We start from the raw sequence: 21,009 nt of genomic DNA, 5'->3' as shown, positions 1-21,009 counted from the left end.
CTTCCAAGGAACCAAATGTGCTAGCTTCCCAAGGAACCAAATGTGCTAGCTTCCAAGGAACCACATGTGCTAGCTTCCAAGGAACCACATGTGCTAGCTTCCAAGGAACCAAATGTGCTAGCTTCCAAGGAACCAAATGTGCTAGCTTCCAAGGAACCAAATGTGCTAGCTTCCAAGGAACCACATGTGCTAGCTTCCAAGGAACCACATGTGCTAGCTTCCAAGGAACCACATGTGCTAGCTTCCAAGGAACCACATGTGTTAGCTTCCAAGGAACCACATGTGCTAGCTTCCAAGGAACCACATGTGCTAGCCTCCAAGGAACCACATGTGCTAGCTGGAAACAGAGAACTTACACAAGTATTTACTGGATTCATTTATTTGTATTTTGGGGTGATGCTGTTTGCACGGTAAAAGAGTGGCTGGCCTTGGCAACAGTAGGCAGGCAGAAAGTGTCCATGAATCCCGCTGTCTTGCTGAGCCTAATTGATGTTCCCGAACAAATGAAGCCATGTAGCAATATTGGTGTAACGTGACACCTCAACCTAAATGATTACCGATAGTTAAATCTCCTCCAGTACATTGTAACGAGACAGCCGTGAGATTGGGCGTAGATGACAGAGCTGGATGGAGAGAAGAGGGTGTGTCAGTAGCGAGGGCTGGGTGCCTGTGTGTCCCACTCTGTCACAGACCCTCTAATGTACTCCTCCCTGACACCAGCACTACGGTGAGCTGGCCCCTCTCTGTCACATCACCAGGGATAATGATGATGATAATGATGCTGCTGATAATCACTACAGAGAGGCAGCAGGCTTTCCTGGCTTTCTGTCCAGTGGATCGGTGAAACACTGCCGTGCAAGTGGGCGTCAGCTAGCACTGTCACACAAGTCACCCACAATTCAGCAGGCTACTCCATTCTCCGAAATGAAGAAGCCAGTGAGTTAAGCCCTCATGCAGAAGGCATTTGAAGGGACGAACTTCACACTACCTGTAAAACGGATCCCTGAGTGGTTTAGCAGAGGGGTGTGTGTGTGCAGGGGGAGACTTTTCCGAAGTGTGCCTACGCAAATTTGGGCCCCCAGGTTTGCCTTCTCATATGACTTTGACTCAACCCCACCACCAAGAGCCAGAGCACCTGAGAGAGACGGGGGAGGAGAAGGAGGGGGAGCATGCTTCATCTCAGTAAAATCCACTTTGACCCTAAAAAGAGTTGGAAGAAAGGCCTTGTGGTTTCTGGTTGGTTTTGCAGCACGCTTTGTTGAGAGGTGGGTGGTGGTGGGGCAGGGACGTTGGAATCTGATCTAGCGAATCGCGTCTCTTAAGTTGAACAAACAGCTTCAGAAGATATCCTTCCGACTTTAACCCATTGCGTTCTCTCTTCCGCGGCCAAGACACTGATCCCTAGACGACAGCTGCAAAGCCTGATGTCTCTGTTTTTCCCTCTACCCCTCTCTCTCTCCTTCTCTCTTTTCTTTCCCTGTTTCTTTCTCGTTCCTGCGTTCCCGGGGGCTGTGTTTGGTCCCCCTCCCTCTCTCTGAAGGCAAGCTGCTTTTTTGGAGAACATCAAAGGGCCAGCTAATCTGCGTTTTCCCCTCCGTGCGGGATGGGCTGTAAGAAAACCTTCAGCTATCTGCGTACAACCGTTAGCGGAGATAGGCACGATTTCAATCTCTCTCCCTCCCATATCTCCTCAAACAGCGACACCCCCCCTCCCCACCCCTCTCTCAAGACAAAAAAAGCAACACTTAGAAATCATCGCTTTTGGAGGCAGAGAGAGAGCTGACGAACGCTTGATCGTTTTCTTTTAGCGCTGTAATCAGTTGACCAATTTGGCTTAACCCTCAGTCTAACTTTGGGGAGTCTCCTTAAAGTGCAGAGCAGAAGTTGGTTCTCGGCGCGGAGAGACTGTTTGAAAGGATGTTTATACTCTTTGGGTTTTTACAGCCGAAAAGCTGCAAAGAGGCACAGGGGCTCCTGTGAAATGGTGTCTTTAAATATAAATATGCCTCTGAAATCCTGTTAACAAGGGGGGAAAAGGAAGAGATTACTAAAGGGAGAACATGTGTTTCTGGTCGAGGCGACTGGAGAAGAATAGCCCAGCAAAAAGGGGCTCATTGGTCTAATGGCGTACTGTCAGGGAAAATCACCGTCACAAATGACATCAGAGAAGAAGTGATATATTTTTCCTTTGCGACTGACAAGTTAAAAGAGAAATCCCATGCATTATTTAAACTGGATCTGGAGTCTGTCAGGCACGTGATTTGCAGAGTTAGCAAAAAACAGGTGTGGGTGTAGAGAGAGAGAGAGCGATAGACAGAGAGAGAGAGAGAGCGAGAGAGAGAGTGGAAGCTCATAGAGAAAGCGTGGGCACCTAGCGATCTGTGTGCGCGCAGTCGTTTCAAATCCCTAACCACCAAACCGGTCAGCACTTTTTCCTTCTTTACTCTCTATCGCTCACCTCGCTTTTCCTTTTTTCCCCTCCTCTTTTGAAGCCCCGTGTCTTTGCTGGGCAAGTGTCACTTTTGTTTAGTCTGATTGGCCTGTTTGATAACAGCCCCTTCCTGTCTCGTCGGCCATTTTGAAAAACACAAGAGAAGAGAAGACTGGAAGAGAAGGGGTAGATCTCACACTTCCTTTTCTTTCCCTTCCTCCCTCCCTTCTTCGCTCCCTTCCTCCCTCCCTTCTTCCCTCCCTTCTTCCCTCCCTTCCCCTCTCCCTTCTTCCCTCCCTTCCTCCCTCCCTTCTTCCCTCCCTTCTTCCCTCCCTTCCTCCCTCCCTTCCTCCCTTCCTTCCCTCCCTTCCCCTTTCCCTTCTTCCCTCCCTTCCTCCCTCCCTTCTTCCCTTCTTCCCTCCCTTCCTCCCTCCCTTCCTCCCTCCCCTCCTCCCTCCCTTCTTCCTCCCTTCTTCCCTCCTCCCTTCCCTCCCTCCCCCTTTTTTCCCTCCTTCTTCCCTCCATTCTTCCCTTTCTTCCCTCCCTTCCTCCCTTCTTCCTCCCTTCCTCCCTTCCTCCCTTCTTCCCTCCCTTCTTCCCTCCCCTTCCTCCCTCCCTTCCTCCCTTCCTTCCTTCCTCCCTCCCTTCCTCCCTCTTCCCTTCCTCCCTCCCTTCTTCCCTCCCTTCTTCCCTCCATTCTTCCCTCCCTCCTCCCTCCCTTCCTCCCTCCCTTCCCTTCTTCCCTCCCTTCCTCCCTCTCTTTTTTCCCTCCCTTCTTCCCTCCCTTCCTCCCTCCCTTCCTCCCTTCCTTCTTCCCTCCCCCTTCTTCCCTCCCTTCCTCCCTCCCTTCCTCCCTTCCTTCCTTCCTCCCTCCCTCCCTCCTCCCTCCCTCTTCCTCCCTCCCTTCCTCCCTCCCTTCCTTCCTCCACACAGCTGCAACAGGAGACACCCCTCTTCCCTTTATCTGACCGAGAGACAGTGTCACTGGATAGCCCTGAGCAGTTTGTTTCGTGTCCAGTATTGACCAGCGTGGCGGCGAGTGTGAGGGTGATCGCGGCTGGACTTGTGGGGGCTGGGGTCAGAGCTATCACCTTTCACTGTGGTTCCCCTGGGCTCTGCCCCTCTTGTTGTTTCACATGGACGCGTCCTCCTCTCTGGAACTTGTGCAGCAGAGTCGTTGTTTTGTAACAAGTAAGTTTCATTTGCAGAAAGACATCGGACACGTTTGACACAACATTCCTGACATCGTCATTACATCATCAGTGTGTTTTTTGTTGTTGTTGGTGTTGGTGTTGTTGTTGCTGTTCCGTGTGTTTAAGTATACTGTTACTGAGCTCCGTGTTGCGGTTCTTCTCTTCAGACCCTCTCCCACGGGCTCTGAGCTCACTATACTGCCCCTTGTGGGAGCCAAATGAACAGCACTGATGTAAACCACAGTCAATACTGAAAACGAGAGTCGCAATGTAATTCAGCAAGGCACCTCACTGAACGACGTGGATACAGAATTCCGTTTTTGTGCTCCCTTAAGAGTCCACTCTCTCGTTATTATATTCATTTCCATAATGAGTTGCGCCATAACAGTCTGCCAGATAACCCTGTTCGCGGTGGGCCTGCGTCTGACATGACTAGTGCCTCTCTCTCTCTCTCTAACAAATAGAAGTGCAGGTTATGTGTATGGATCAGAGAAGTGCTGTCACCTCAAATGGCTGAAGCACCCCTGGTCTGTTCTGTCTTTCCTGCTGACGGCTCAGAAAATGTTCCAGCCCTTCGTCCTCCAGCTGAAATATTCTCCCAGTTCCAGCCATCAGGAATTAATGTCCCATAAATCATGGCCCTCAGAGGGACAGGGGCTGCATACTGACCACTCACACTGAGGCTGCCGCACAGCACACGCTGGAACACACACACACACACACACACACACACACACACACACACACACACACACACACACACACACACACACACACACACACACACACACACACACACACACTGTACACTACACACCAGTGGTTCTAGTATATACAGGAGGTTACACATGTACGAACACACTTTTACACATGTACGAACACACATCACTGGAGCAGAGGGCAAATGTAAAATTCACTATGACGTTTGCACAGAAATGCTCACACGCCACACGGGTATAAACACAGACAATCCCATTGACCTCTCATACACGGCACACATGCTATCCTCTGTGTCCCTCCCATTTCTCTGGGTGTTGGAGAGGAGCACCATTGATTAGCCCACCCTACGGTGTCAGATAACCGGCTGGTCAAATACGACTCTCACTCTGACCGGCTCTGCTCTGTGGATGAAATGAGATGTCTCGGAGAAAAGCGAGATAAGACTCGCGTCTGGCTTCTCAGTGTCGCCTGTTCCTCTCTCTGCCAAGGAAAGCCTGCACGTACTCACGGCAGAGCCACCACTAATGCCACGACACGGTGATAGACACCAGCCCAATCAGTGGTCCTCGCATGGGCGGGCTGGAGACACCAGCCCCCCCCCCTCCCCACCCCCACCCCACCCCTCCCGGGGTGCACTGCCTCAGGGTTGTTCGCACAGGAAATGGACATGAAGGGTAGACCTGTCACCAACGACAGCAGCCCTTTGTGAAAGAAGAAGAAGCACGATCTGAGCATGACATGAACGCTCCTCTCCACCTCTCCCAGTCAGAGTGTCGACCTTGACGAGACCATGTCAGCAGTGTCACAATTATGGTCAACTGCTTGACGGAAGCCATTTCAGGGTGTCTTCAACAGAGTGACACGGACAGCAGAGTAGAGGAGGACCTTTCCTCTGGCGCTCTGACCCTCTCCTTAGACTGACCTCTTGGGCGCCGTGTCTGTGGATGTGTTCGAGAGTGAGCGAGGTTAGTCAGGTGAAGAGGAGCGAGGGCGTGTGTTTAGAGGAGAGGGAGGGTGCAAGGCGTCCATCTTTAGACTAAAACCCTTGGTCCAGATAATGGGAACCCATCCAGCGTAATGACCTACAGATCCTGTTGGTAATGAGATGGGGGAATTGCCTGCTCTTGGTACCAGATGATACTGTATTAACGGCGTGGGCGAGCGCAGCGGACGGGGGGCCGTCAGGAGCCCCTCTGCCTCCGATCATTTTTCATCCGGCTGACATCCGAGCGGGCCCGAAGCGTCGGAGAGGGGATTGATTTCAAATGAGCCTCAAAATGATGCCTAATGAAAACCTGTAAAGACACTTTCAGCTCTAAATACCAAATTAGCTGTAGCCAGCAGAGGATAAACACTTGATGGATCCCAAACTCAGACACTTTCTATCATGGGCCTGTTTGACTATTTATGAAGGGGTTGAGTGCTTATGTTTTCCTGTAAGAGTGTATGAGAGAGTGTGTGTTTCTATCTGTGCGCGTGTGTGCGTGAAAGTGCACGTGTTTCGTGCCAGATTGGTTGCGTGTTCGATGCACTTTCTTTGGCTCAAATGTTTTCTGGGAATGGCGTTGAGGAGAATCGGCGCCAGCCTTTGGTGGAACTCATTGATATGTAAACGCAGGGCGATATCAAAGAGGCGTCTCCTTCCCTTTCCGTGCGGTGAGCACTACTTATAATCAAAGACACGTCGCTGTAAACCGCTCAAAGGGAGCCAGGCACTCTGATGGCCATTAATGTGTCTCTGTGATAAGGGGACGCAAAATACTCAGCCATCTTACTACAAAAAAACACAGACGTTTAGATGCTCAGAACCAGGAACAGGAAGTGACCCACGACAAAGTCTGACGATTGCTTGTAAATACCCTGGGAATTATACCGGGGTTAAAAATGCTATATTATTTCCAAGGAATGCTAAATTACATGCAGTTTTTTGGCCAGAGAAATGTTTATGGTTTGTGGTTACATTGAATGACGTAATATTAAGCCTGGACACACTAATGGCATAGTTCTGACATTTGATTAATTCATGATAAATGACCATGTCATTGACACGTGCAGCACCAGCGCTACGGTGCCGCAGTGTCTCCCTTTAATGTCACGATCTGTCTGTCAGAATCCCCTTAGCCTTCAAAATCCTCCACTCCGAAAACCAGCATTTAAGAGTTGATTTTGTCATAACAGTACGTGTCCCCATCATCTTCCTGTTGGCCTTCCCCTGCCTGGCCGTGGGCCTCCACCTCAAACGCCGGGGAGTTGCCTGGGCTCCAGACGCCGTAGTTCTAGAAGCCCTGTCTCCTCTGTCTCGCTGTCAGACCCGCTCAACTCCTCCGACTTCCATTCCTCTCCTCACAGCAATTAACACTTCATTAAGAGACCTCTTTAATCATTTTCCCTTTCAATTCCAACCCTCTTCTGCCAGGGCCTCTGGTGGGTTGTACTCATTGTTTTGGGAGGGAATTAATGACTGACAATTTAAATGTTTTTAAATGTTTTTTTCTTCATTACTTCTTTGTTATTGCGTGTAAATAGGTTTCCCCCAGGATCCCCACAGCCATGTTCCACCAGACCCCCTCCAGGATCCCCACAGCCCCCCCAGCCCCCGGTAGGTAAACAGGTATTTTCATAAATACGTAAAGACTTATTTCCCTGTGTCCTCTCAGACAATCCCCACAGCCACCCCCACAGCTAAACAGGTATTTTCATAAATACGTAAAGACTTATTTCCCTGTGTCCTCTCAGCAATCCCTGCTTCTCTTCTCACAGACATGTTCACACCAGACCCCCTCCAGGATCCCCACAGCCCCCCCCAGCCCCCCCCCCCCCCCTCTCAGCAATCCCTGCTTCTCTTCTCACAGACATGTTCACACCTGACTCATGGCTAGTAATACGATTTACCACTGGTAGACATTAAGTCTGTCCAACTGGCTGTGCTGGGCTGTTAGGGATTAGCTGCAGTGAATTGCATTAGGTACAGTGCTGTTACTGCTGTACAGTAGATGCACCATTTGCAAGGCTGAATTAGTTCTTCTGCCAGCCTGTCAGACCTGGGCAGGTTTTTGATTAAGGCAGGTTTTTAAGACTACCCAAGTGTTTAGCATTGAAATTGCTTGCATTTATAAAGTATAACGGTATGATCACAAGCATCAAGAGCAGCATATTCAGAAACATACGGATTCGTGGTGGGGGTGATGAGTGGCAGTTATACTGAGGTCTATGAGGGCCTCCTCTATTGGGGGGTGGGGATTGGGTTGGAACCGGAGGTGTAGTCTTAGGGACATCTGGCAGAGGGAGGGGGATGCCAGGGGCTGCCTGGCACAACCCTAGAGGATGCAGGGAGGGCACGGCGGGCATCCCGCAGAGAGCCTAAAACCCACTGCCATTCTCACAACCCCCCACCCCAATCATCTCCTAACTGTCACTGTTGGAGGGAAAGAAATGTCAATCTTAGCCAGCAGCCTCTTAATCACTGCTGTTAACCTGCACTGGTCTGCACTGGAAGGGCTACGTGCAAGGTGTTATGGAATATTAATGCCACAACTTGAACTAGCTTTTCTATCAACTGGTCTCCGATTCGGGTTTGAGCCAGACTCTTTCTTTTTGATTAAAGGAAATGTCGCGATAATACACTAGGTTTATTTCATTGAAATGGTGTAGAAATATTCTTATCCTGCCTATTAGGCAGGAGTGAAGGAGTGAAAGGAAGGACATTGTTTATGGCCAACACTCTTCTCAGTCTCAGATGAGAATGAATCAAACTGGGTGAAAAGTGAAGGCCGTGCCACAGAGCTGCAGTGCTGGGGTAGTGTTGGGATAGTGCTGGGTGAGGGGCGAGCATATTTGTCATTAGTGTGGATTTGCATGTACCTTGTTGAGCGCGGGGGGCCGGAGGGGGGGAGATTGGCCAAAAGCACAGCTGTACTGCCTGCCGCACTGATTGCCTTGCCTTCCTCGCCCTCATTTATCTTCATTTCTTCCCAATTACAGCAAATTAGCAATAGTCTCAGTTGCATTACCAACTTAATCCGCGTTTTTTTCACGCGGACGGCATTATGCAGTGGCAGATGATTCCTTGGCGGGAGTCAGGGTAAACAGCCATGAAAATGCCACCCCGGCAGATGGCGAGGCCCACAAGAAATATGACAAACAGAGTGCCAGCGTGCCGGCCCCTCCGCCCGCACCCGCTACAAGCTGTTAGTGTGCTCCCGGATAGCGCCCGCGCGCGCGTCTGTTTATCAAAGTGTGCGCGTGTCTCTCTCTGTCTGTGTTTATCCTCTCCTATGCGGTATGTTTGGATGAAAGGTGTTCCAGTGAAACACAGATCGTCCTCTCTGTTCCCAGCCTGGTGAACACTAATGGTTTCTTTGAAGGAGTGGAACAGAAGAAGAGATGTAGTCCTCACGGAATGAGTGGTTTGACCTCTCTGTCGGCATGCTAGGGATATGATTAGCGCTAAGAAGAAACTCGATAAATTCAATCACCTCAATTAATGGAATCTAGAGCAACTCACAAAGGAAGGGCCATCTTTAATTTAACAACTTAATCCTCTTTCATAATGCTCTCTGTCTGTACATCTGACAATAACACATAGCCTACTACTGTGTAGTCAAGCTTTCTCTTTAAAAAGCGCACCAGTTTACAGTCCATCAATGTGGTTTTTAGGAGACAATAGACTGTCCCTTGCAGAAGAGCAAGGGTAATGGAAGAGAGAGAGAGAGAGGGTGAGAGAGAGTGAGAGAGGGAGGGAGAGGGAGGGAGGGAGGGAGGGAGGGAGGGAGGGAGGGAGGGAGGGAGGGAGGGTGAGAGAGCGAGAGAGAGAGTGAGAGAGTGAGAGAGAGGGTGTGTGTAAGAGAGTAAGAGAGGGAGGGAGGGAGGGAGGGCGAGCGAGAGAGCGAGAGAGAGAAAGATTGCCATGTGTTTTGTTTGCTGGGTAGTAAACATGTTAAGGCAGTGCTAATGGAGAGGGTGGTCTCCCATAAACCGATCCTCTCACTGTTTACATTGCGGCTCCCACACATACAGACACGCACATCCAGGGGAACGGCCCGTGGTCCCCCAGCCACGCTCGTAACTCACAGTGACCTCCAAAATGTCAACCCAGTAGAACCTCAGAAGGGGGCCCCAAGAACCCCAACCCCATTACTAGCCCAAACAATGTGTCATCATAGACCTCTGCCAACCCCCTTAGACCACCAGAGCAAATAACAACAACTAACAAATAGCATCCTCTCATTACTGCTGCTCAAAGGTTTGAACGTAATTCCTCTCAAGGCATACTGAACTCAGACATAACATACGTATAATGAATTGCAAAGTACCATGACACTGCAGCCTCCCAGGCCAGATGATGGGTTGGTTGTGGATAATGTCGGCACTGTTCTGTCTGTCTGTCCATGTGTGTGTCTCTGAGGAACCACACGGCATGTCCAGACTGTGGAGGTAAGGACCGGAGCCCTGTGAGGGTGAGGGGACAGATGGTAGACCTAGCTGAAACCAGGCCAATAGCTCTAGTCAAATACACTGGACCAAAGGGGGTCTGGAGTGGCACTGGCCAAGCCTCCAAATTCCCCCCTCTCTGCACCTTTTCAGCTATTTTGTGTGTTTCTGTCTGTGTGTGTGTGTGTGTGTGTCTGTGTGTGTGTGTGTGTGTGTGTGTGTGTGTGTGTGTGTGTGTGTGTGTGTGTGTGTGTGTGTGTGTGTGTGTGTGTGTATATCAGAGGAGTTGGGGGAAGTAGAACACACATGTCCATTCTGTATGGCAGGGTTCCCCATGTGTTTAATTGTTGGACATGAGAAAGAAAAGAAGAAACCTGCACACTGCTCTGCCTAGTATCACTGCTCTGCCTAGTATCACTGCTCTGCCTAGTATCACTGCTCTGCCTAGTATCACTGCTCTGCCTAGTATCACTGCTCTGGCTAGTATCACTGCTCTGCCTAGTATCACTGCTCTGCCTAGTATCACTGCTCTGCCTAGTATCACTGCTCTGCCTAGTATCACTGCTCTGCCTAGTATCACTGCTCTGCCTAGTATCACTGCTCTGCCTAGTATCACTGCTCTGCCTAGTATCACTGCTCTGCCTAGTATCACTGCTCTGCCTAGTATCACTGCTCTGCCTAGTATCACTGCTCTGCCTAGTATCACTGCTCTGGCTAGTATCACTGCTCTGCCTAGTATCACTGCTCTGCCTAGTATCACTACTCTGGCTAGTATCACTGCTCTGCCTAGTATCACTGCTCTGCCTAGTATCACTGCTCTGCCTAGTATCACTGCTCTGCCTAGTATCACTGCTCTGGCTAGTATCACTGCTCTGCCTAGTATCACTGCTCTGGCTAGTATCACTGCTCTGACTAGTATCACTGCTCTGGCTAGTATCACTGCCTAGTACCACTGCTCTGGCTAGTATCACTGCCTAGTATCACTGCTCTGGCTAGTATCTCTGCCTAGTACCACTGCTCTGGCTAGTATCACTGCCTAGTATCACTGCCTAGTATCACTGCTCTGGCTAGTATCACTGCTCTGCCTAGTATCATTGCTCTGGCTAGTATCATTGCTCTGGCTAGTATCACTGCTCTGGCTAGTATCATTGCTCTGCCTAGTATCACTGCTCTGCCTAGTATCACTAATCTGCCTAGTATCACTGCTCTGCCTAGTATCACTGCTCTGCCTAGTATCACTGCTCTGCCTAGTATCACTGCTCTGATGGTATCACTGCTCTGCCTAGTATCACTGCTCTGGCTAGTATCACTGCTCTGCCTAGTATCACTGCTCTGCCTAGTATCACTGCTCTGGCTAGTATCACTGCTCTGCCTAGTATCACTGCTCTGCCTAGTATCACTGCTCTGCCTAGTATCACTGCTCTGCCTAGTATCACTGCTCTGCCTAGTATCACTGCTCTGCCTAGTATCACTGCTCTGCCTAGTATCACTGCTCTGCCTAGTATCACTGCTCTGCCTAGTATCATTGCTCTGCCTAGTATCACTGCTCTGCCTAGTATCACTGCTCTGCCTAGTATCATTGCTCTGGATAGTATCACTGCTCTGCCTAGTATCATTGCTCTGCCTAGTATCACTGCTCTGCCTAGTATCACTGCTCTGCCTAGTATCACTGCTCTGCCTAGTATCATTGTATCATCTCTGCCTAGTATCACTGCTCTGGATAGTATCACTGCTCTGGATAGTATCACTGCTCTGCCTAGTATCACTGCTCTGACTAGTATCACTGCTCTGGCTAGTATCACTGCTCTGCCTAGTATCACTGCTCTGCCTAGTATCATTGCTCTGCCTAGTATCACTGCTCTGGATAGTATCACTGCTCTGGATAGTATCACTGCTCTGCCTAGTATCACTGCTCTGACTAGTATCACTGCTCTGGCTAGTATCACTGCTCTGCCAAGTATCACTGCTCTGGCTAGTATCACTGCTCTGGCTAGTATCACTGCTCTGGCTAGTATCACTGCTCTGCCTAGTATCACTGCCTAGTATCACTGCTCTGCCTAGTATCACTGCTCTGCCTAGTATCACTGCTCTGGCTAGTATCACTGCTCTGCCAAGTATCACTGCTCTGGCTAGTATCACTGCTCTGGCTAGTATCACTGCTCTGGCTAGTATCACTGCCCAGTATCACTGCTCTGGCTAATATCACTGCTCTGCCTAGTATCACTGCTCTGGCTAGTATCACTGCTCTGGCTAGTATCACTGCCCAGTATCACTGCTCTGGCTAATATCACTGCCTAGGATCACTGCTCTGCCTAGTATCACTGCTCTGGCTAGTATCACTGCCTAGTATCACTGCTCTGGCTAGTATCACTGCCTGCCTAGTATCACTGCACTGCCTAGTATCACTTCTCTGGCTAGTATCACTGCTCTGCCTAGTATCACTACTCTGGCTAGTATCACTGCTCTGGCTAGTATCACTGCTCTGGCTAGTATCACTGCCCAGTATCACTGCTCTGGCTAATATCACTGCCTAGGATCACTGCTCTGCCTAGTATCACTGCTCTGGCTAGTATCACTGCCTATTATCACTGCTCTGGCTAGTATCACTGCCTAGTATCACTGCTCTGCCTAGTATCACTACTCTGGCTAGTATCACTGCTCTTGCTAGTATCACTGCTCTGGCTAGTTTCACTGCTCTGGCTAGTATCACTGCCTAGTATCACTGCTCTGGCTAGTATCACTGCCTAGTATCACTGCACTGCCTAGTATCACTTCTCTGGCTAGTATCACTGCTCTGCCTAGTATCACTACTCTGGCTAGTATCACTGCTCTGGCTAGTATCACTGCTCTGGCTAGTATCACTGCCCAGTATCACTGCTCTGGCTAATATCACTGCCTAGGATCACTGCTCTGCCTAGTATCACTGCTCTGGCTAGTATCACTGCCTATTATCACTGCTCTGGCTAGTATCACTGCCTAGTATCACTGCTCTGCCTAGTATCACTACTCTGGCTAGTATCACTGCTCTTGCTAGTATCACTGCTCTGGCTAGTATCACTGCTCTGGCTAGTATCACTGCTCTTGCTAGTATCACTGCTCTGGCTAGTATCACTGCTCTGGCTTGTATCATTGCTCTGGCTAGTATCACTGCCATGGCTTGTATCACTGCTCTGGCTAGTATCACTGCTCTGGCTAGTATCACTGCCTAGTATCACTGCTCTTGCTAGTATCACTGCTCTGCCTAGTATCACTGCTATGGCTTGTAACACTGCTCTGGCTAGTATCACTGCTCTGGCTAGTATCACTGCCTAGTATCACTGCTCTGGCTAGTATCACTGCTCTGGCTAGTATCACTGCTCTTGCTAGTATCACTGCTCTGCCTAGTATCACTGCTATGGCTTGTATCACTGCTCTGGCTAGTATCACTGCTCTGCCTAGTATCACTGCCATGGCTTGTAACACTGCTCTGGCTAGTATCACTGCTCTGGCTAGTATCACTGCTCTTGCTAGTATCACTGCTCTGCCTAGTATCACTGCTATGGCTAGTATCACTGCTCTGCCTAGTATCACTGCTCTTGCTAGTATCACTGCTCTGCCTAGTATCACTGCTATGGCTTGTAACACTGCTCTGGCTAGTATCACTGCTCTGGCTAGTATCACTGCCTAGTATCACTGCTCTGGCTAGTATCACTGCTCTGGCTAGTATCACTGCTCTGCCTAGTATCACTGCTCTGCCTAGTATCACTGCTCTGGCTAGTATCACTGCTCTGGCTAGTATCACTGCCTAGTATCACTGCTCTGGCTAGTATCACTGCTCTGGCTAGTATCACTGCTCTTGCTAGTATCACTGCTCTGCCTAGTATCACTGCTATGGCTTGTATCACTGCTCTGGCTAGTATCACTGCTCTGGCTAGTATCACTGCCTAGTATCACCACTCTGCCTAGTATCACTACTCTGGCTAGTATCACTGCTCTGCCTAGTATCACTACTCTGGCTAGTATCACTGCTCTGCCTAGTATCACTGCTCTGGCTAGTATCACTGCCTACTATTACTGCCTAGTATCACTGCCTAGTATCACTGCTCTGGCTAGTATCACTGCCTGGTAGCACTGCTCTGGCTAGTATCACTGCCTAGTATCACTGCTCTGGCTAGTATCACTGCCTAGTATCACTGCCTAGTACCACTGCCTTGTATCACTGCCTAGTATCACTGCTCTGGCTAGTATCACTGCCTAGTATCACTACTCTGGCTAGTATCACTGACTAGTATCACTGATCTGGCTAGTATCACTGCCTAGTATCACTGCTCTGGCTAGTATCACTGCCTAGTATCACTGCTATGGCTAGTATCACTGCCTAGTATCACTGCTCTGGCTAGTATCACTGCCTAGTATCACTGCTCTGGCTAGTATCATTGCCTAGTATCACTGCCTAGTATCACTACTCTGGCAAGTATCACTGCCTACTATCACTGCCTAGTATCACTGCCTACTATCACAGCCTAGTATCACAGCCTAGTATCACAGCCTAGTATCACTGCCTAGTACCACTGCCTAGTTTCACTGCCTAGTATCACTGCTTTGGCTAGTATCACTGCCTAGTATCACTGCCTAGTATCTCTGCCTAGTATCACTGCTCTGGCTAGTATCACTGCTCTGGCTAGTATCACTGCCTAGTATCACTGCTCTGGCTAGTATCACTGCTCTGCCTAGTATCACTACTCTGGCTAGTATCACTGCTCTGGCTAGTATCACTGCTCTGCCTAGTATCACTACTCTGGCTAGTATCACTGCTCTGGCTAGTATCACTGCCTAGTATCACTGCTCTGGCTAGTATCACTGCTCTGCCTAGTATCACTACTCTGGCTAGTATCACTGCCTAGTTTCACTGCTCTGCCTAGTGTCACTGCCTAGTATCACTGCTCTGCCTAGTATCACTGCTCTGACTAGTATCACAGCCTAGTATCACTGCCTAGTATCAGTGCTCTGCCTAGTATCACTGCCTAGTATCACTGCCTAGTATCACTGCCTAGTATCACTGCTCTGACTAGTATCACAGCCTAGTATCACTGCCTAGTATCACTGCTCTGCCTAGTATCACTGCTCTGCCTAGTATCACTGCCTAGTATCACTGCTCTGCCTCGTATCACTGCCTAGTATCACTGCCTAGTATCACTGCCTAGTATCACTGCTCTGACTAGTATCACAGCCTAGTATCACTGCCTAGTATCACTGCCTAGTATCACTGCTCTGACTAGTATCACAGCCTAGTATCACTGCTCTGACTAGTATCACAGCCTAGTATCTCTGCCTAGTATCACTGCCTAGTATCACTGCCTAGTATCACTGCCTAGTATCACTGCTCTTTATTAAGCTTTACGTGGATTTGTTGGACATAAAAGACTGTAAAAACACCAGCAAATCAGCTCCAAGTGATTTTAATTGTGGAAATCTGTTCCAAAGTATTGCTACACATAATAGAAAGATATTCACAAATTTGACAAAACTTGAGGAACACCTGCTCTTTTCATGATATAGATTGACCTGGTGAATGCAGGTGAAAGCTATGATCCCTTATTGGTCAATTGTTAAATCCACTTCAATCAGTGTAGATGAAGTGGAGGAGACAGGTTAAAGAATGATTTTTAAGCCTTGAGACATGGATTGTGTATGTGTGCCATTCAGAGGGTCATTTAAGTACCTTTGAACAATGTATGGTAGTAGGTGCCAATCGCAAAAGTTTGAGTGTGTCAAGAACTGCAACGCTGCTGGGTTTTTCACACTCAACAGTTTCCTGTGTGTATTAAGGATGGTCCACCACCCAAAGGACATCCAGCCAATTTGACACAACCGAGGGAAGCATTGGAGTCAACATGGGCCAGCACCACTGTAGAATGCTTTCGACACCTTGTAGAGTCCATGCTCCGACGAATTGAGTCTGTTCTGAGGGGAAAGGGGGGTGCAACTCAATGTTAGGAAGGTGTTCCTAATGTTTTGTACACTCAGTGTATAACGTCATCTAAGTTGTGATGCTCCCAGAAGTGTGTACCGCCAACTACATCAAGTCACTATCAGTCAATACTTGTCAAAATGTCTATTATTTAATGCTTTGTCTCTTAAATGTCCATTTTTTTTGTCCTGTGTAACTTCAAGCCTTTCTTGGGTGCTGAATCTGTAGTTTTTGATAAAAGTAGCATTTTACACAACCTCTGCCATGAGCAGATTTTCCCTTGATTTTTCAAGCGACGCATTTTTCTTCCAATGGATCCCATCTCCAACTACATAACAATCAGGACGTTAAAGAATGGACCTTCACACAATTATCGAGCGTTTGAAAGCACTAACTTCAAAGGAGGTGCAACTCAATGTTAGGAAGGTGTTCCTAATGTTTTTCTACACTCAGTGTGTGCGACCGTATACGAAACGCTTCTGTTTTAGTCAAATATCTGTTTGGCTTCTTGTGGTCAATTTGCGGTCCACAAATGATTTACAATCATGTTCCCGCCCCCTGACCATCCGCCCAATAAAAAGAGTCATCCCGCAGCTGAATCTAGTTGATGATCCCTGCCGTGTGGACTAATAAAGTAGTGCCAAAATAAAGAAAACACCATCATACAATGTCTTAATAGGGCGTTGGGTCATTACCAGCCAGAACAGCTTCTATGCGCCCTGGCATCGATTCTACAATCGTCTGGAACTTTATTAGAGGGATGCGACACCGTTCTGCCACGAGATATGCCATCGTTTGGTGTTTTGTTGATGGTGGTGGAAAACGCCGTCTCAGGCGCCGCTCCAGAATCTCCCATAAGTGTTCCATCGGGTTGAGATCCGGGGACTGAGACGGCAGTGGCATATGGTTTACATCGTTTTCACGCTCGTCAAACCATTTAGTGACCACTCTTGCCCCTGTGGATTGGGGGAATTTTCATCCTATGGGGGGGCAGAGCCATTGTAGCCAAAACAATGGCATGCTGAATTTTTTTTATACATGACCCTAAGCATGATGGGATGTTAATTGCTTAATTAACTCAGGAAGCACACCTGTGTGGAAGCAGCTGCTTCCAATACACTTTGTGTCCCTCATTTCCTTGTGTTTTCCATCCTTTTTGGCCGTCACCTGTGTATCTTATCATTTGTCTGTAGTTTCTAAGTTCAATTTCATAGATGCGTCGAACCAGATAGTACCCAGATAAATATATCTGACAGAAGGGATATATACCAGCATAGACTGATAGAATAACACCATGTGCTGTAGTATGTACAGGCCATGACTATTGAAGTGATTGTTGTTGGGTTACTTTCCGTATTTGACATGGATATCTAGTTGAGAGTGCATGCACAGTGAAACAGCGCTTTTCCTCGGGGCATAATTACTGATCCCTGAGAATAAGGTGTCGCTGAGCCGTAATTTTCCTCTGCTGCGTTGCTGTAACTGAATGTCCTTGGATCAGCCAGGCTTAATTGATTTCCCATGGAGAGAGGGGGGAGAGGGGGGGGGAAGAGAGAGGAGGGGGGGGAGAAGAGGGGGAGAAGTGGGGGAGAGGGGGAGAGAGAGGGGGGAGAAGAGAGAGGAGGGGGAGAAGAGGGGGAGAGAGAGAGGAGGGGGAAGAGGGGGAAGAGGGAAGGAGAGGGGGAGAGAGGTGGGGAGATGGAAAGGTAGAGATGGAGCGAACCTGAGAGAGATATGAAAGAAAGATAGAGAGAGAGAGAGACGGGATGAGGGAGAGGGAGAGGGAGAGACGGAAAGAAATTGAGAGAGAGAGAAAAAAAGAGAGATGACAGCAAGATAGAGAGACATACGCTAAGCTGGAGAGACCGACAGAGGAGGTGTGAGACATGTCTTAGGTTTTGGGCTAAGGGAGGGTAGAGGATGGGGGTCTCAGGTCCAGTGTAGTGTAGTGTCGGGGCGGTGTAATTACACTGAGCTTTTTAAAGCATCCTGTTAACCAGCTCTGTCAGCGAGGGCTAAGGAGACGCACCCTGATGGACACATACTCAAAGCATGACTGACGGATGGACAGGGCGCAGAATCGCTGCCTTAATGGCATTTCTCTCTCCCCCTTTCTCTCTCTCTCTCTCTCTCTCTCTCTCTCTCTCTCCCCCTTTCTCTCTCTCTCTCTCTCTCTCTCTTTCTCTCTCTCTCTCTCTCTCTCTCTCTCTCTCTCTCTCTCTCTCTCTCTCTCTCTCTCTCTCTACGTTGGCAGGGTCTCTGGCTAATTACGCCTCTAGCCAACGCTGGGGGAGCCCTTGGATGCAGCCCAAATGGGCCATCAGCACCATTGCTGGGGACTTTTTAGCACCCCCGCCCTCTGATATACTGCACCGACGGGAACTTCAAGTCCGAGCCGAATTGCCACTGAAGTGGTCCGGTCACCAAGGTCAAACGGTTGAGTCATTGGACCTCCAGTAAAAGTTAGAGGCTGCCGCTGCGTTAGGAGGGAGGAGCTCCGGGCGAACCGCTCCCAGTAGACCTGTACTGAGGGATAGGCTCTCCTGAGACCTGGCTCTCCTCTGTGCCCTTCAGGCCCCATTCTCTCCAAAGCGCCTGGAACGGAGGGGATTTTGAAGACATTCATCGCTAAGCCTTTATTCGGTCTTTCAGTGCTCTCGTCTTTTTGTTTGAAAGGTCTCATCCTTTCCAGGATTACTTGGCGGTCTTATAACTTCTCCAGGGCCGCTTAAGAATATCGGATAGCACTTAGAAGAAGTGTGTACCCGATGGAGCCTTTCATAACTGGAGCTGTTACCCTACTTGTTTTCATCTGTCCTCCCAGACATATCCCTCTCGTTGTCCTTTTGTTTCATTCCCGATACATTTGAATACACACTGCTCTCCCAATATCCCTTTTTGTCTTTGGCGGTCGTGGACCACAACACACTCGTGCTCAAACCTACTTGCAGGCTTGAACAATGCTCTCTCTTCAACACAGACGTTGCGCACCGTGTCTCAAATACACACACTCTTGCGAAGGGACCCTGAGCCTCAGGTGTTGGACTCAGCCATTGGTTTAACCGTTTTTTTTTTTTCTTCTCTCTTTTTCTTCTCTCATTCAAATGGGTCCCCGCTGAAAAGCAGGGGGATCCTACAGAGGAAGAATTTAATTCGCATTATTATTAGAAGAATCACTCACTGCAATCTGTTGCAAAAACACCATCTGGCATTTCACTCGGAGGACTTCAGTTGCTTATTAAGCAGAATTGAACAATGATTTCGACTCCTCTCGCGTTTGCTTCCTCCCCCCACCCCCACCCTCCCTTCCGTAACTCTACTTAGGTCTTTTTATGGTTCCTCACCACTGGGCTTCCATTACATTTCATTTTATTGATTTATTTATGTATATGAGACACTCAGCCGCGAATAGCGTTGACTGGAACGTGTTAACCCTTTAAGGGCCCCGAGCTGGGAATTGACAGGAAATAGGTGATTTCCTGTGTCACGTTCTGCCTCGTTCTAATGGATGGCCTGCCTGCCTGTAGTGATCACTGCAATACAGCGCCCAACGCTACTCTACTCGGCCGTACAGTAGCATATCTCAGCTGTAACCCAGCCTGAATGTGGACCTCACAGGGACCTGCAGTGGTCATTTAAAGGCTGTTTACATGGTCTTCACAAGGCAGGGCTATGCTTTCACAGGCCACCCTAGTCTCATGCCATTGGGATGTGTGCTGCTGGGCTGTTGTGTAGGCGGGCACCTCCTGCTCACCTCCCTCCGCTTGTCTCCCCTGTATGTGTCCCCAGGCGGCAGCGAGTCCTCCTGGGACAAAGAGAAGCTCCAGTCTCCCCCCTCCTCCGGCGCTGCCCACGGCCTCGGTCACGCAGGCCTGTCAGGGCAGCACGGCCTGTCCAGCTCCCACCTCAGCTCTCTGCAGCAGAACCACCTACTGGCCAACCGTGAGTCAGACGCCTGCACACACTCATCCTGCCTTCTTCCCCTTTCCCCACACGTCTCCCTCAGTCTGTCACCAACTCTGTATGGTCGTCTGTCAGTGCTATGGTTTAAGCGATACAAACGTATCTAATAAAGTGTAATAGTGTGCTGTGTAGGAAAAGGTTAAACATCCATCCATCTCTCTCTCATCTCTCTCTATATATATATATATATTTCTCTCTCCCCCTTCTTTCTCTCTCTCTCTCTCTCTCTCTGTTTTCTGTCTCTCTCTTTCTCTCTCCCCCTCTCACTCTCTCTCCCCCTCTCTCTCTCTCTCTCTCTCTCCTCCCCTCGCTCTCTCTTTCTCTCTCTCTCTCTCCTCCCCCTCTCTCTTTCTCTCTCTCTCTCTCTCTCTCTCCCCCCCCTCTCTCTCTCTCTCTCTCTCTCTCTCTCTCTCTCTATCTCTATCTCTCTCCCAACTCTGTCTCTTCTCTCTCTCTGCAGGACTGGACCTTCCATTCATGATGATGCCCCACCCCCTGCTGCCCGTCAGCCTGCCGCCTGCCTCTGTTGCCATGGCAATGAACCAGATGAACCACCTGAACACCATCGCAAACATGGCCGCTGCAGCTCAGATGCACAGCCCCTTGTCCAGAGCAGGAGCGTCTGTCATCAAGGTAAGACAAAAGAGACACACACATATGCACACACACACACACACACACACATGTTCACAGTTCATACCATCCATCTGTGAATGTATTTCAACACTGCTCACTACACCACTAGTGATATGAGAACCGAATGTGCAGAAAGTGAGAGACATTCATCCCGTTTAAAATGCATGTTAGGCTGTGGCTACAATAACAGCACTGTTGACGAGGGGCGGAATTCAGCTCTAGAGGCCAGTAATGAGTAGAATTCCACGTTGGAAAGCATGTTAATATCGACATAAGAAAACAGAGGGCTTTTATGTCATTAGTATGCAATCCTCATGGATGTATTTAGAGATCTGTAGATATGGTTGAGTATACTGAGTAGATTCTTTCCTTCCGTCTCCCCACATGAGGCCAGAACAGAGAGGATGGGTAAATGTGTCCTACACAGGGGGTTGGCAGACTGCTACGGGAATGTGTGTGTGTGTGTGTATCGCTGAGACTCATGGCTCGTGTCAGAGACAGCCAGGGGCTTAGAGAACAGGCAAGGGATATATCACACACACAGATACACACAGATAGACAGACACACACAACCACACAAAAATCTGTTATGTTCCCATAATGCCTTTGGAATCCATACTTTCATTTCCTGTTGCTATTTTCCAGCATCAGGTTGATCGATTGAGCGAATTCCTTTATTTGCGTTT

At 49.0% G+C, this 21,009-nt stretch overlaps 1 protein-coding gene across 8 annotated transcripts in view; it reads left to right on the top strand.

Moving 5' to 3' along the window:
* Positions 1–21,009, top strand: part of dacha (dachshund a) — a 136,313-nt gene that overhangs the window by 90,495 nt on the left and 24,809 nt on the right. For all 8 annotated transcript variants that reach the window (XM_042309100.1, XM_042309103.1, XM_042309101.1 and 5 more), the window contains exons 4-5: positions 19,514–19,666; positions 20,148–20,320. In XM_042309100.1, the coding sequence (XP_042165034.1) occupies positions 19,514–19,666; positions 20,148–20,320 (326 nt within the window). The remainder of the gene's footprint in view (positions 1–19,513; positions 19,667–20,147; positions 20,321–21,009) is intronic.

This window comes from Oncorhynchus tshawytscha, linkage group LG30 (assembly GCF_018296145.1).
Source record: "Oncorhynchus tshawytscha isolate Ot180627B linkage group LG30, Otsh_v2.0, whole genome shotgun sequence".
In the NCBI taxonomy this organism is placed as follows: domain Eukaryota; kingdom Metazoa; phylum Chordata; class Actinopteri; order Salmoniformes; family Salmonidae; genus Oncorhynchus; species Oncorhynchus tshawytscha.
Note: the sequence above shows the minus strand (reverse complement) of the source record. Positions and strands in the feature narration are given on the sequence as shown.